Source organism: Tyto alba, unplaced genomic scaffold (genome assembly GCF_018691265.1).
Source record: "Tyto alba isolate M040663 unplaced genomic scaffold, T.alba_DEE_v4.0 Super-Scaffold_7, whole genome shotgun sequence".
Taxonomy (NCBI): Eukaryota; Metazoa; Chordata; class Aves; order Strigiformes; family Tytonidae; genus Tyto; species Tyto alba.
This window is the reverse complement of record NW_024881328.1, coordinates 38,864,861-38,881,410: the sequence shown is the minus strand read 5'-3', so window position 1 is coordinate 38,881,410 and position 16,550 is coordinate 38,864,861. Positions and strand designations below refer to the sequence as shown.

The 16,550-nt window shown below is 40.9% G+C and overlaps 1 protein-coding gene across 8 annotated transcripts in view; it reads left to right on the top strand.

The window, feature by feature from the left end:
- Positions 1–16,550, top strand: part of ERBB4 (erb-b2 receptor tyrosine kinase 4) — a 640,083-nt gene that overhangs the window by 421,641 nt on the left and 201,892 nt on the right. For all 8 annotated transcript variants that reach the window (XM_042783933.1, XM_042783931.1, XM_042783930.1 and 5 more), the window contains exon 4: positions 8,175–8,309. In XM_042783933.1, coding sequence (XP_042639867.1) covers positions 8,175–8,309 — 135 coding nt within the window. The remainder of the gene's footprint in view (positions 1–8,174; positions 8,310–16,550) is intronic.

Here is a 16,550-nt window from a genome sequence, read left to right as displayed (position 1 = left end):
ACCAGCCAGCAGAAATGGATTACAGTACTGGAGTATCTGTCAGAGCCCCCAGGCTTTCTGGAGCCGGCTGGGACACCGGGGGGACTTTGTTTGCCCTGTTGGTGGCACATCATCTGCCCTTTGGCACCTTCTGGCTCTCTGCCAACCAATAAGAACAGGGAAGAAGAGAGATGATTTATTTCGGATTTGGCAGGTTTTAACTTTTGAATGATGCCCACAGCTGTGCTTCCTTGCTGAAATCCATGCTCAGAGGTATGGTTTTTGGAACAACTGAAAGGTAAGCACTGGCAAGTAATGTTGTGTTAGCAGAGGAAGAGGCACATACCAGCGCAATGAAGAAACAGTTCACCTCTTCCTGAACACGAGGTCGCTGCTAACTGGGACCCAGGTATCCCCATCAGGTAGTGCTGTGCTACCTGAATGTTAAGTCATGGCTGCTGTGAATGAAATGACTGCTCATTTCTGACTTTTGGCGTATTGCTGCTCTTACTGAGCTCAAGAGTGTGCCTTCTGGGGTGAGCTAGTGATGTGTCATGCTCTCCATAGACTGTAATTTTGAACTCATCAGTGATTCATTACAGTGACTTAAATGAATGCAATTTTCTTTTTCCTAGCAAAGATCAAAAGATCGAAGGGCAACTGTTCTTTCGTACTGAAAGCTGTAATGGTTCTTAGTCCAGATGTCCCCTTTGCATGAAGTGGGAGACAGCGATGGTGACATAGGTTCTGCATTTCAAATGCTGTAGCACTTCTTTATACACGCACGTGACATGCTTTTAAATATATGTTGTCTTCCAGTTGTGTGTTTTGCATCACCAAATGCTTATCAGTAGAAAAAAGTTTAAAATGAAGTATGCTTTTATAAAAATTGAGAAAATGAGTTGCTTATGGAGTGTTGTAGGTACTGTGGTAGTAGATGATTAATAAATGTAGATGGCCAAAATAATATAGGTCAGAAGGGATATCTGGAGGTCATCTGGTCCAGTCCCCTGCTCAGATCAGGACTAACTTCAGGCGTGGATCAGGTGGTTCGTTGTTTATTAAAATCTCTAAAGTTGGAGATAGCACCAGTTCTTTGGTCAGTCTGCTTCTGTGCTTAACCACTCTTGCTGTGAATATTTTGTCTGGCGTCTAATCAGTGTTTCCCATCTTGCAGCTTGTGCCCATTGCCTCTTGTCCTTAAGCTGTGCACTTCATAGAAGAGTCTGACTCTGTGTCCCCTTATAGCCCTCCTTTAAGTAGAGACAGTCTGCAGTTAGGTGTCCCCCCTCAGTCATCTCTTCTTCAGGCTAGACAAGCACAGGTCCTCTCACCTCCCCTCATGTGACAAGTCCTCCAGCCTCTAACCACCACAGTGGTCCTTCCCTGGTCTCTCCCGTGGTCTGGCAACAGCTGTGTTGCAGTGGGGGGCCCAAAATGGACCCGGTGCTTCAGATGCACTTTCACAAGTGCCCGGCAGACGGGCATCATCACCTCCCTCACCTGCTGGCTCTGCTTCTGCAGCCCACTGCCTGGTCGCCCTTCATCCGTGCGTGGGGGCACTGCTGACTCATGTCCATCTTGCCACCCGCAAGGCCCGCCGGGCCCTTTCCTGCCTCTCTCTCTGATTTCAAGAAACCCACAGGAAGCCACACGGATTGCTACAGTATTATGTCTTCTATTTGTTAATCTACCTGTCATCCCCACAAAATTATATTAAAACAGTAAATCAAGCACTTGGCTACTAACATGAGGATCAGAATTTGACTGGACAAAGAAATGAGGCAATTAGCATCTCCTTCTGAAAATTAATATCCCTGTAACAAAGTCAACATATTACATGAAAGCTCCTCACCTTCAAAGTCAACAGGGTCAAATGGCTTTCAAAAGCTGGTGATGAGAAAACAAGCAAACAAATTAGGTGGGTAACATGGCAAACAGCTACTGCTGCTTCTGCAGTTAACATCTGCAAAGGAAATGCTGGAGCTAAGGCTGGTCATACAGCTTTATGTCTATCCTGTTGTTAATTATCATCAAGGATATGTGATACTGATGGCAGGTGTATGGTTAATGAAAGTACTTATGGTTGGAACCAGTATATCTCTTTATTCTTTCTCGTCAAAGGAGAGCAGTTATTATAGGAGCAGGAAGCTTCCTCTAGAATGGAGGGGAAGGAGATGATTAAATGTAAAACTGGGCCTAAGCACTTCTGGGAATCAAGACCCAGGTGGGCAAAAGCTACTGTGATCATTGCAAGATGGGTTAAACCGAGCAGCCACTAGGACAAATGAATCTAGCTAGATTGTGGAGAGAGACCACGTCCTCTTGCACAAACCAAGTGTGTTGAGTAAAAAAAAAAATATACTTAAAAGCAGGATTGTTTCTTGTGAAAAGATGCACATCTTAAATTGAGTTTATGCCCAACTGTTCCCTTTCAGATGGGTGAAGGGTCTTTGTGTTACTTGTCTGATTCAGCTTTTTCTACTCTCTCCTATAGTAGTTTGGATTACTTTCTCCATGCACTGAAGACTTTGGGGCCATGTGGCCACATTTTATGTGCCCAGTGGTCTCAGTAACTGCTCAGGGTGCAAGGTATATGGGGGCCATTATCCTGACACAGATTTGCACACAGACTTTCACTTCCCCAAGAATAAGGTGGTCATGGAACACAAATTGTAACTCTGGCATGTTTACTGCAAAGGGCTGGGATGATTTCAAGTGTTGTTTTCTTTAACAAAGTAACCAACTAAATGATTTGTGTTTTAATTTTAATAAGGCTATGAGAGGGAATAATTCAGGGCATGCATGGACAGAGGAATAATCCAAGTATATACAAATACCTTCTTTGAGTAGGTTTAACATGGCTGAACAGCCATAACAGATATTTCCACTAAAGAAAGAGTTGACCAGAGCCTGTTGTCCTTTAATGAAGTAGCTAAATGACTCGCAAGGATCCTGTGAGCCCATCCTCACATGTATTTCAGGTGAAGTGGGGGAAAGGGTACCCCATCAAACTCAGTGAAAGGTAATCAAATGACTCCATTGTTATTTAAGCAGCAAAATGGGTAGCTAGATTTGGAAGATTTATGCTCAGGTGCTGCAATCCAGTGTTCTTAGTTATTGAGCAGTTTGGAAGTAACAGACCCACAGGCTGCACATAATACTGATTGCTTTTGATAGAAATAAAGAGTATCTTGCTGTTATCATCAAGCCTTGAAACTGACTTCCAGCTAATGACCCAAATAATCCTTACTTGAAATTGTATAATTGAGATCGAAGGCTGGCTGGGGCTTCTAGCTGGTACACAGATTCCACATCCATGAGCTTTTGAGTATGGTCATTGAGCTGAAATGGAGAAGGTTAAAACTCTCATTTTCATTACCAAGCTCCCCCCATCTCCCAATACAAATGTGACATTTCAATTTTACACAGTCCAACTCTTCTTAAATCATCTGTATAAAAACTTCAGATCTTGATTGATGATGGATGAGCTATTGTCTCCTAAAGCACCCAGTTCTCATTACCCTTTAAGACATAGCCTATTAATGATGGACCTCAAGTGCTTTCCCAGTGGGTCATCAGCAATTAACTGTGCTAAGAGATCAAAAGACTTGGTTTGGCATGAAATTTCCAGGCCAAAGCCATTTTCGGATAATGCATTGAGCATCTTGGGTGAAATATAACAGTGTTTTGAGAGTGGTACAGTATCTGACAACAGATTCCCATCACCTGGGTGATGGTGGTGAAGATGCAGCACTGACAGCATGCGAATATGCTTTAGTTCTAATGGAGGCTAACCTTGGAAATTAAAGTATCATCAACATGCATTATATACTACTTATGTGCAGAGTATACCTCTATATGGTGTACTGTAAAAGACAGCTGTTTCCTTAGCAGACAGTCAGCTTGGAAGGTGTAAGATACCTTCTGTTTAGCTTTTGAAGTGGTTACAGTGGACATGCCAAACAGTTTCTCCTGATTAACTCCTTCCCCTTTCTCTGCCCACTTCAGAACTAGTTCTTTTCCCTCTCGCTGTGCATTCTTCCAGTTCATTGTGCCAGTTGGCTTTATAGTGCCAGAGAAGAGCTTTTAATTTGCAAACCTGAACAGCAATAGCAATTTTATAACCAATTTTATAATGATTTTAAAACCAGATTCTAATGCTAGATAGGTGCCTACAGCCCTCACTGCATATCAACACACAAGTTACTTGCACTTCAGGATGTGTCGCAGAATGTGAACATGTTTTGCTAATTTAATCCATGTTAGAAAAAAATACATATTTCAGAAATAATAGATAACAGACCGTGAGGGATTACACTGTACACAAGAAAAAGTCAGCTGGAGAAAATGCCCTTTTAACAGATGGATGAAGAAGAATTCTTTCCATCTCCAGTCTGAACAGATAGCACTCTTGCAGAGCTAGTGTTCCTTTGCCTTATTTACAGTGAGTTTAAGCTTCTGGTGGCTGCTGACACAGTTTCATTGACTTCAGTCAAACTCGTTCTGTTAGAACAGATGCTATGAATTTACCACCTTTTTGAACTTAGCAGACTAAGTATAAATTGTGTGTAATGTACCTATCTGTGCTCTGTGGTGCTTGTATAGACCTTGATCAAGTAAGATACCTGACAGACCTGTATGCTTCCATTTCTCCTGTTAGTATTGTAAGTATTATATGGTAGGTAACCAAAGTTATGTGGTAATGGTTCTGCTTCGTCACTGGGCTAATGGAAGCAAGAAAATAGCAGGTATAACGGATAATACATTTCTGATTTAGCTTCCTGAATAAATAACCATTTAATAGAATTTTAATAATATGCAGGTATAAGTTCCCTACAATCATTTGGCAACAATAAGCAAAATAATGACAGAAGTCAGTGGCGAGTGCACTTGCTGATTTATTTTCATATAACTTTAGTTACAGAATTATACTGCTTTTAAGCCAGTAAAGTAGCTCTAATAAGGAAGATTATAAGATTTTGCATTCACTTCAGAATCAAGCAGCAAAATACCTTGGAACTACTTCTTTGCTCAGAACACCAGCTGCAGCCCTGCTGCCAAAATGGGAGATCTTGGTACTCTTAAGGGTGGCCACCAGTACCTTACAGCAACGCCTCCAAAATTGTCCGACACCTTTAGGAACTCTTTTCCCAGTGAAAGTTAGTGGGACTTGTGCTTCAAAACCTCCTTTTGTAATTCTCTATCCCTGAGCAGTGTAGAAGTCCAAGGGTAATGTTTGCTGCCAGCGTGGTGCAGTAGGTATTTCAGTCAGCAGTTGATAGAGCTGAGTGCTCTGCCTCCCGTACCAGGCAGAAGTGTTGTATTTAGACCAACAATTCTCCAATGTCACGAAAAATTGTTTTGGAAGACAAAAATATTCTCCCCAAAATGGCATTTAAAATACATTCCACTGTGAGCAGTCCTTTTTAGCACTTCTTTGGCAGCAACTAGCTTCTTTATTTGCAGTAGAAATCACAGAATTCCCTAGGGGACTTGTCATTCTCTTTCCTGCTCCAGCTTCGGAGAGAGTTGAGCAAAGAGGGACCTCAGGTGTTGCATGCAGGACAAGAAACCTCTTTCTGCCTGGTTTCCTTTGCTAGCTCGTCTGCATAGGCAGAGATGCCTGCCTCACTCCTCCTGTCTATTGTTTATCTCTCACTTTCAGTGCTGTAAATTAAAATGAGATGATGACTTTATGATGATGAGTTCATTATACAGTAACTCTATTGTATATTGATTACACTTGTGCTTCATTTGCTTAACATGGAACAGGGTTTATTAGTTCTTTCCAGGCATTGTTCTTGCTAAGAGAGGGCAGAGAAGTGCAAAACTCATTTGAGTTTAAGACAGTGAAGCCAATGCATCTGTGCTGATTTACACATGGGGAGGACTCAGCATGAAGGAAAGTAGGACAGCAGGTTGGAACGGGAAGGTAGAAAGGAAATGAATCTGAATCCCACAGAGCAGGAAGAGTCAAAACCAAGTACTTCAAAGATTGTACTAAACTTTGAACTCAGGGTTATTTAATATCTGTAAAAGCCCATCTGATATTATTACACAGGTTTGTTAGCGCCTCACCGCATAAATAGACCTGTAAACTTTAATCCTTTCACCTGTGAAAAATGGTACAGTGCAGGGAAAATAAAGATACTGCATCATGGTTTTAGGGAAGGGCAGCAGGAAAAATGCTTTATTACTCAGTGATGAAGGAAGTCAGAGCATTTTCCATGTTTGCTTTTAGAAAATTACAGGGAAAGCTGTCAGTTTTCCTTACAGTACAGAAGGGACATTTTCTCGTTACTTTCATGCTGAAAAAAGGCTTTCTCCACAAATTGAAAATATCAGAATTATTTTTAGAGTGAGGTGCTGCCTGCTATACAAGAATGCATCAAATTTCCTATCAGAAAAGAAAATTTGTTAGGTATTGTCCTGAGTGAATGCTCTACAAACCAGAAATTATGCCAGTGGCAGGTGTTCAAATGTACCGATAGTGACACTATTTGGAATTGTGTGCAAGTGTTTAAAAAGCTATGAATGTGGATTTTATAGTTATTCATGTCTTGTTATTTTTAATCTACATTTGGGCCATAATGAATTAGGTAATCCTGTATAGCTGGAACAACTGAGAGGAGTCATCACTCGTCATGTTTTCAAGTGGTCTTCTAAGTCCCACTGTTTCCCCAGATCAGAATTGCTAACAGACGCTGTATGGGTTTTTTCAGGGATCATAAGAATATCATACAGACACGTCATTGCCATATCTCTAATCTGGACTCTTCTCTGTATAAGATTATTATTATTATTATTATTGTTTTCATTTTTAAGCCACTTTTCAATGAAAAGCCAAGCTTTTAAGCTGAAGGTTTCTAAGAAATAGTTATACTATGAACTGATTAATAAGGTGGAAAGATGTATTTACAGATGATCCTTTAATACGTTATTTTCTTGGGGGCTACCTCCCCTACATACTGTGGCCTGTAAACACTGAAATTTTGTAACAAATACACGGTAATTCCTTCCTTGTTATTTGTCAACATTAGCATTCCCACTATAGCTTTGAAAGGTTTTCTTGGGAGATGAGGACTATTGGAGAACCTTAATCATTGCTGCCATAGTCAAGATTTAATGTCTCTGAGAAGTGTGACGCTCCTGACTGTATAGCACCACTTCATGTCATTTTAAGGTGCCATTAGCAACTAACCTTCAACATTTCTTTGCTGAGGCTTGAATCTCTGACACTAAGCGATGCAGGAGGTTTTAGCTGTATAGCTCCTGTTAACTTTAATGAAAGTCAGATGGATTGTCCTCTGCTTTAGAAATATGAGAGCCAGGTTAAGTAGAGAAATTGTGAATCCAAACAAGAGTTTAGAGGGTAAAAAAACCAAGTTGTTGCTCCAGAGGAAACCCTGGTGCTACAACCAGCAGCTGTAAGATCATTTTCATGTTGAGATTTGACAAATCAAGTCTCTAGAGACAGAGTAACAAGCTATTTTTTGAAACAAACTGATATAAACATGAAAATAAAATAAAAAAAAAATAAAACCCCAACTTTCATCTGCTCAGAAACCATCTCCCTTCAACACAAAGCTTCCAGCAAGGCATGTCAGTGGTAGTTTTGGATCATAGTATTTGAGATTTGGATCACAGATACTGAGTACTTGAGTATTCTGGATCATGGTATTACAGCAGCACAGTCTGACCAGAAAACATACTTTTCGAGACATCAGGATGACTGGACCCTTCTCATGTAGTGTGGTCTCAGGAAATTCCTACCCCAGTGGAGCACATTAGTTGATTGTATGTTTTAAGTGCTCATACATATTAATGAAACACAGCATAGTGTGGTTAATTGCTTGCATTTTTAAAGTCAGTTAAATCTTGAAGGTTATTTTACCCACAAATAACAGTACTGTTCCATACATGGTTACGCTGAAACAACAGGTAAACCCAGTAACTCATCTAGCAGCTGTGTGGCTGTCTTCATCAGGTTTCTTCTGCATATAAATAAATGCTTCTTGTTTACAAATACTGTAAGCCATTTGCCCTCCAGTTTGCAGAGTAGTGAGATTACAGTGAGAATTTTTTGCATTTAAATTTCATGCCCTCTCTCTCCAGTACACAAAGCAGCGATAGATTTGATCAGCTGTATGTCTAAAGTCTTAACAAGTATGTTCTCTTGTTCTTTTATGCAGAAATACTGAATGGAGGGGTGTATGTTGGCCAGAACAAATTTCTTTGCTTCGCAGACACCATTCATTGGCAGGACATCGTCCGTAACCCCTGGGCCTCCAACTTCACTTTGGTTCCAACGAATGGCAGCTCAGGATGTAAGTACCAGGTTTATTCTGAGCCTTGTCATCCACTCAGTATGAAACAATATAAATATGACCACAAGTTTTCCCTGATCCCCTGTTACCCTGTAAATTTTCCCTGCATTCTTCACTGCATGCTTCAGAGTTTGTATGCTGCTTGTAGGAACACTTAAACTAATTTTAAAACCACTGTCTGTAGAGAGTATTTGTGAACATCATACATTTTCTGAATTTTCTCTCGTCTGTGTTTTCTTTTCTGCATATTCTTTTTTCTTCCTATTTATTGCTAAAGCCAGTGTGCTGCCGTGGAAGCACAGACATTATTGTTTGCTCTGCATTTGTTCCTGCTGCTCAGGCTGGTCCTTGAGTCAAAATGGTCGGTCTGTGGAATCATAATTTGCTGCTGGTGTAATTATGGTATGAGCTCATGGATATTCTGACTTTAGATGAGAAATGAACCTCAAAAGTAATAGTTATCCTGTTGCCTTGTGTGTGTCTGCAGAGAAAGAGAGAATTTGCAGAGGATGGGGTGCACAATATAGCCAATGTTTGTCTGTTTTTTATATGTTCTCTGTATTTAATGTTCTCACTTTCAAACTTGGAGTATCTATGTACTCTGATTAATTTGTTTGATCCATTTCTCTTATCTCTCTTCCCTGGAGTTATTTACCTTCAGTAGTGTTTTGATGATTCTCGCAGCAATAATGAATTCTAGTGAACGGTGGTGACAGTGATACAAAGTGTTTAGGTAAAATATTTCATAATATAGTAAAGTGCATTCAAAATTAATAACTTGTTATTAAACACTACTCTTAAGACGTATCAACATTGAAATTCAGGTACAGGTCGGGAAGAAGTTTATGTCTGATGTCAGAATTGACACCACAGCAGACATACTGTTCTGAGCATTCCGGCTATAGGGACATTCTGGATTGCTTACCATATCCTAAGGTGTCCCCCAAGGATATATAAATGACTGACTCTTTAGCTTTTGCTACAACCAAGAAACGACTTCAGTTCTTCAGTTGTATCTTAGGAATTCATAAAAAAAAGGAGAAATCAGACTCTGGGTAAAAGCCAATTGATGAGTCCCTGTAATTTCATAAGGAACAACTTGTTTTTAATCAAGTGCTTTGTGGTATAATAAATTTTGTATAAGGCTGGCTTGCTTATTTATCTCACCTGCTACCCTCAAAAGCAGAGCACAACTACTTGAGATACGACTTCCTCCGGGAGCCTGCCAAACTCCACTGCTCCATGATCTTCCAACTCTGGAGCTGAGGCTCCTCTCTTCTGCCTTCTGGCTGGAAGCCTGACATAGTTCTAATGCAGCCAGCTATCTTATTTGCATATTAAAAAACCTCATCACTGGTGATGATCAGTTCTAAGAAGAGCTGATAAAAACTTTGAAGGTTAGGGAATGCCTGCACCCATTTATGAGCCATTACTTCAACAAGAGAAAGGCTTGGTTGTTACTCTGTTTTGTTCTGTTCTTGCATTTTCTTTTAAGGTTTGGCAGTTCTTCAAGACAAATGTTTCTGCCACACCAAGGTAATAAGCCCCTTTAAAAAAGCAACCGACATCAATAGTATCTTTTGGAGCTTGCGGAAGTTTTACTGGTGACTCCAGAGGAATCAGAACAAGATCAGTGTTGAGTAGTTTTGGAATCACACCCTGAAAGTAATAAAGGCAAATATTAGGTCCCACAGCAAGATCAAAGAATGTATGTACCTAAGTCCAGTTTTCTTAAAACATTTTTGCATTCCTTTAGAATTGTTTTAAAACATAGAGAAGGAACAATTTGTGCTTTGCCATTTGTGCTTGATAAACCTGAAAAACAACATCATTTCAATGATGATTGAGAGCTAGGTACCAAGGCAGCTTCATTAAGATAGTCACCCAAATTTTGCTTTATTTTTCCTTAATTGAAATGGAGCAGAGTGCAGTTGGGCTGTATTTAATTTAATAAACATAAGTCCCCTTCTACAGGAAGCTGAATTCCATCTCAATACTGTTCATGAGTCCTGTGAAATTTGATTGAAATAGCTAATCCAAACCATTTCTGTCTTCGCAACTTGCATAGGTGAAAATCTAAACCCCATTATACAGAAAGCTAACAAATGGGTAAAATGGTTTAACAGGGGTATTAACGCTGTGGAAAACAAAGAATTCAGGTACAGAAGTCACTATTTAACATAGCTCTGTGTGTGTGTGCACGTGTTATGCACACGCGGGGGGTGGGGGTGTGTGTATGTGTATATATATATATATATATATATAAAGCCTTCAAATGAAATCACCTATATGTTAAACCTTATTACTACCTGTCAAGAGGTAGGAGAAAGGGAATGTGCTACACTGGTGGTTTACAAAAGAATTAAGACAAATTATTTGTACTGGTGCAGAAAGGACTTGGAGAAATGAATACTGAATTATAACCCTAGAATGGAAATCAGTATAGAGTATCATTAAATAAGGTATATGCTTCTCAAATTTGGCTCACATGTCACTTTTCATAATCTGCTAGTCAGTGTGGGTGCTTGCTGGGCCCAGCTTTGCTATTTTTCCACTGCTGTAAATGATGCTCAGTGTAATACAAAGTCTTTGGTACTTTTCTGCATAGACTGTGACTCATGTTTTTTTGGATCTAGCATATCTATATATTTACTGTTTATTTTGCATGACTGTATTAAATTGGCTGAAGTCTCAGGTGTCTCCTATCAAATGTAAATCTTGGCTAAGTCCATTGGAACTGAGTGAGTACACGTTGCTTGGCATTACTGAGAATATCCTAAGGGCAAGAAATGTCAAGGAAAGCCCTCTGTGACTTTCCATGTCAGAATATCTTGAAAAGAGTGAGTGGGGTTTACTGCTTATCTAAAAACTTTTACAGGAGAGGTAGGAGGTCTGTCAGAGAGGCTGCATCAATCTGGGAATGTTAACCATTGAAACCTTTTGTGTCAAACTCAACAAAGTCCGTACTAGTAGTAACTTAGAAAAGTCTGGGTGAATGTGTGATCATGTAAGACTTAGTTAAGTAAATGCATTGGCCTGTGCGCCGTGTTTAGCCATGACTGGCAGGACTGGAGGGTAGCTTATGTCCCAGGAATTGTTAGGGCTGTTTCGCTGTGACCACCTTGGTAGTGCTCCCTGGCAGAGAGTATTTCAGGGACAAAAGGCTGTGAACTGCCATGAGTGTCAGAATCAGATACTTCACCATTCCAGCAGGTCCTAAAGCCTAGAGCACAGTTTGGTGTTTGGGCATTGCTCGCAGACATCAAATCCCCCACAAGGTATCTGCATGTCTGAAAGAACAAGGGCCCACGTTCAGAGAAGAGCCCAACGCTTGCCTGGCTTTTGCCGATGCCAGAGTGGACTCCAGCAGGTCGATACAAAGGCGCTGCCGTACCGGGAGCCCCTGCGCATCAGCCTGTGTGTGCGCTCAGGGCTCAGCCCTGCTCCTTGTTCATCTTCCCCCGCAAGGGAGCTGACACTGTGAGCTGCCCATGCCGCTCTCTTCCCCAGCCAGACAGAAGAGCTGATAATGGTCCCACTTCAGGGATAATTTCACTTGCAACCCTCCCTGCTGCTCCGAGGCAATCAGCAGAGGAGGAAGACAAAAGGGCGGAGTGAAATGAAGATGCTTTGAAATAAAATCAGTCCCCTGCCTCTGTGCTTGTTTCATACCTTGGATTTGCCAACTCTGGCAATCCCCTTCATTTACATCAGTGCTAGACAGAAGAGAATATGGCAAATAACTCTGGGAATAAAGCTTTTCTGATTCCCTTCTTCGCAGGCTTTCATTGTCAAATCACTGTTAAGAAGCCAGTTGAAAAGGCCATGGTGTCTTAACCACTATGATAGAAATACTGCAGACATATGAATCCTAAGTGCTGCTTCTCCTTTTTTCTTTTTCTTTAACCTGAAATGCATTCTATCCATTGCTTCATGTTCTGATCAAATGCATGCAGAAAAGCTCATGTTAGAGGCCTTTGAATTACACGGTCTTACTGTTAAGATGAATACAGGCGGTGGCTGCTGGTGCAGAGCTCAGCGTGTACTGATGAAATGTAATAAACATATGTTGTACCAGGGACCATACATACTTCAACTCTCCGAGGACAGATACCTCTGTGCCTGGCATTTTGACTCGTACGTTGAAATAATGCTAGTATTTACTGTTTGCAGAGCCTTCTCATACTGGTATCTTAGAGCTGAAGCTTTTACAATTAATTGTAACTTGAAATCAGCCTTCTCTTTCATTTACCTGGTATCAACACTATCAGCCTGGGGTATTTAGTCTGGACACCCTGTAGTGGGAATCTCAAAAGTGCTTAATTGTCGAAGGAACAAAATTTTCCCTGTAGGTATATGTTACTGAATTTCTTTCTGCAATGCTGAAAGTCTGTTCTCTCTCCTCCCAAAAATAAGCCATGAATTCAACAATTAGCCAAAGCACACTAAAGCCACACTTTGCAAGAGCATATTCCCCTGTTACCACAACTACTTGTTGGATTTAGTCCCTTAACTAAAGAGCTGGAGCTCTGCCCTTCAGAGCTAGAAATCTGAGGTGCAGTTCCCAGTGACAGTGCAACAAATAAAGCAGGAAATAAGGATTAGACTTCTTGCCTAAAATGCCTCTAGATTGGTAGACAACTCCTCTCTGACAAGCTTCAGGGAAATTCCAGTGAAAACCTGACTGCTTTGATCTGTGTCCTCAGTGTTCTCCTTGGTTTTGTTGTTAGCAGGAACTGGACTAGCCCTCTTTGTGCCAGGTGAGCTCTTTTGCAGGATTTGACAACAACTGCAGTATAAAATGAGACTTTTCAGTGGAGTTTTACTTGGAGATTTTGTTTCACAGAGAAGCATGAAGGCTTTGAATTACTACATTGAGGTTGCTTGCATAGCTAATAGCATAGGTTCAAGTAAATCAATAATGCATTTAAAAATACTGAAACTATATGGATGCGATTTCGTGATGGAACTGATAACTGGGTAATAAAGATTTAAAAATTACTTTCCATTTTTAACTTTTAAAAAAATGCTGCTTTTCAAAAAATGACTCCAGAAAAATGCAGGACTGCATGTTGATGTGTGCCCAGAGTTGTGAAAACTGAACTCTGTGAAAAATAAGTCTATTTTAAAGTATTCTCCTGAACAGAAATTTTTGCTCAGACTCTGAAGTGCAGTGAGATCTGTCAAAAAATTTCCTTTGACTTGGTCTGGCTTTTTGACTGAGTTCCTGTCAGCTGTGAAAAAAGCTGGAATTTTTGGCAAGACATTTTTTCAAGCAGAGCTTCAGTTACTTGCTATTCATAACATAGTACTCCTCTGTCATTGCTTTGTATCTAATTGCTCCTGGTAATGTAAGAACAGCCAAGTTCTGAGCAGTGCAGAAGTTCTTATACATTGTTGCATGATATATAGGGAGAAAAGGCTTGATCTTCAGCTGTGTACCTGTGATTCAGTAAATCTCATGATGTATTCAAGGGAAACACTGCTTTAAAATGTCTTCCCTCTTTTTTACCTATTGATTCCTAGATTTTTCAAGAGCAAAAAAAGCCTTGAAATGTTAGTAGCTCTGATTTCCTGTATGTGGAGGTCCTGAAGTACCATCTTGCCTGGTGTTGAGCTCAGTAACTTTGCTAACCACAGCATATCTTCCAGCCCAGCTTTGAGTTTCAGAAGCAGCCCCGGCCCCGGCGTGGCTGGAGCTCTCGCAGCCACTGGATGGATGAGCGTGGGGCTTCGGTCCTCTGCACACTCCCCTGGCACTTGTCTGGAGCTTTGCAGGAGCGCCACCGTCCCTTAAGAAGCTGGTCACTTCCCTAATATTAAAAGAAATAATACTAGCTGCCTCTGTTTCTAATTTGAGCAGTTTTAAATTGCAGATGTTGTTGCATCTTATACCTTTTCCAGCTAGCTCAAAGAGCTCTCTTTACACCAGCATTTTCTCCCTGCAGAAATGGCATGTACTGTGTAATCAGCTCACCTCCTGATCTTTATTTCATAAGATAAACAGGTAGAGGGTCTCTCATCGCTCACAGTGAGGAGTTTCTTTCCAGCTCCAGAATAATTTTAGTTGATCGTCCACGTAAAATACCTGTATTTTTTAATGTGCTTTTAGAAGGCAGAAACCAAAGTGTGTATAGCATTTTACTACTGATTTAACCAATATCCTGTAGAAGTAAAAATTGTATCACTTCTGTTTCAGCGTCACATGAAGAACCTGGTATTCAGACAGTTCTAACTGAACAGTTCTGTGTGTTTTAGAGACTCCCTGATTTCCAGAAAATGTAGCCTATTTGCTTTGCTTTATTCTGAAATATGCAATCTTATGTTTGGCTGTATAGAAGACATTTGGTGTGAGTGACTCCAGCTTACGCGCCAGCCTGGCGCTCTCTCTAATTCTGGCTGCTCCTCACTGTCATTTGCTGGGATTTCAGTCTCCCTGTCATCTGTATGTTTTATTGCCTGGGTTTTTAAAATAATTTCTAAACCTTTGGCTAGAATATTAAAGAGCATCAGTCCTGCAACGATCCCTGGGGAACCACACCCCAATTGTATTATAATTGCTCATTTCCAGCTACTTTTGGAGAGCCCCCAATTAGCTGGCTCTTTATGCATTTTTCATGTGTTTTATTAATATTGAAACATAGAGACAAATCTAATTAAATGTTTACCATTTAGCCAGTTCCTTGCATTTTAATTAAAGGAACAGAAAATGGACTAGCCAGCTGCACGGTTGCTCACGAAGTCAGAGCTCTGTTCTCCTGGTGCAGACAATCCAGGCTGTGATTGAGCTTACCTGGGTGCAGATGTGTTTGGAAGCATTATATCTCAGTTTGACATTCTAGTCTCTGTATAGTATGTATTTGGTTGATGTGAGTCAGTGCTGGCTCCAAATATTTTTTTTGTTTTTTTCCTTTCTTTATTTTTTCTGTTACACTGTCTCTGTGAGTTTGCTTTGTTTAGGTTAACCTGCTACTTCATAGGCCTTGGTAACTGCAAGTTTTCCACATGCTGGCAAGAGGAGTAACATGGTTCACAGTTTCTAAAAAGATACTTCTTTAAAATACTGCAGAAATGGGAACAATTTGGTAGAAACTTAGCTTAGTAGAAATGCATCTTTATGTCAGACTAGTTTAAGGCCAAAACCTCCTTACATTTTCTTAAATTTGTATGGGAGACAATCAACCACGTGCATACATGTACATCCTTTTCAGCATCCACAGCATATTCTTGTAGTGTGTTTCACAAAAAGCATAACTAGATATTTGCATGGAATTTTATATAAGTCATAAGCTCTGTTCTCCATTGGGTGTTAACAGTCTGTGTTTGCAGTTGCTGGCGAGGGATGTAGGTGAATTTGTGTGCGGCCATTTGTTGCAGCTACAGAATGAGCCCTGACAGGTAGCCAGCCCACTGATTTAATGTTCAGTAGTGACCTTGTAATTCTTTACAGAGCACAGTAACTCATTTTTTGTACCAGTAGTTGCAATATTAGAAAAGGATCACTTTCATACCTGGTGACTTATCTGTCAATTTATACTCAGGTCAAACCACTGGGTATTTAATTCTGAAGTGGGTATGTGATAGTTACGAAAAATAGGGGGTCCTCAGGTCCTTACAATCTCTCCCAAAAGTCCCAACCTTCCACTAGTTCTCAGTTATGCTGTGACTAAATTGTATAAAATGGTACACATGTGCACACCAGTTTCTAGCTGGACCATCCAAAACACTCTTGTGCAGGACCAGGCCTGCTACCACTGGGAGCCACACTGGTGAAGTGGGGAGTGAAGTGGATCAGAGTGGGAGGGAGGATGCAGTCCTTTCCCTCGGGCGTAAAAGTGCCATTGGTTAGTAAAGTTTTAGGAGAGCTGAATGCAGTGTAGATATAAGTACAAGGAAAGCTTTCCTTTAGAACAGTGGATGTTCCTGTAACGGGAGACAATTATGTGTAGATAATGAATACATGTTGTCATGGTTTAACCCCAGCCGGCAACTCAGCCCCCCACAGCCCCTCCCTCACTCCCCCTCAGTGGGATGGGGAAGAGAATCCAAAGGGTCAAGGTGAAAAAACTCCTGGGTTGAGATAAAGACGGTTGAACGGGTAAAGCAGAAGCTGCGCACACAATCAGAGCAAAGCAAGGGGTTCACTCCCCACTGCCCAGGGGCAGGCGGGGGCTCAGCCATCCCCAGGGCAGCCGGGCTCCCTCACGGGTAACCGTGACTTGGGCAGGCAAACGGCATCGC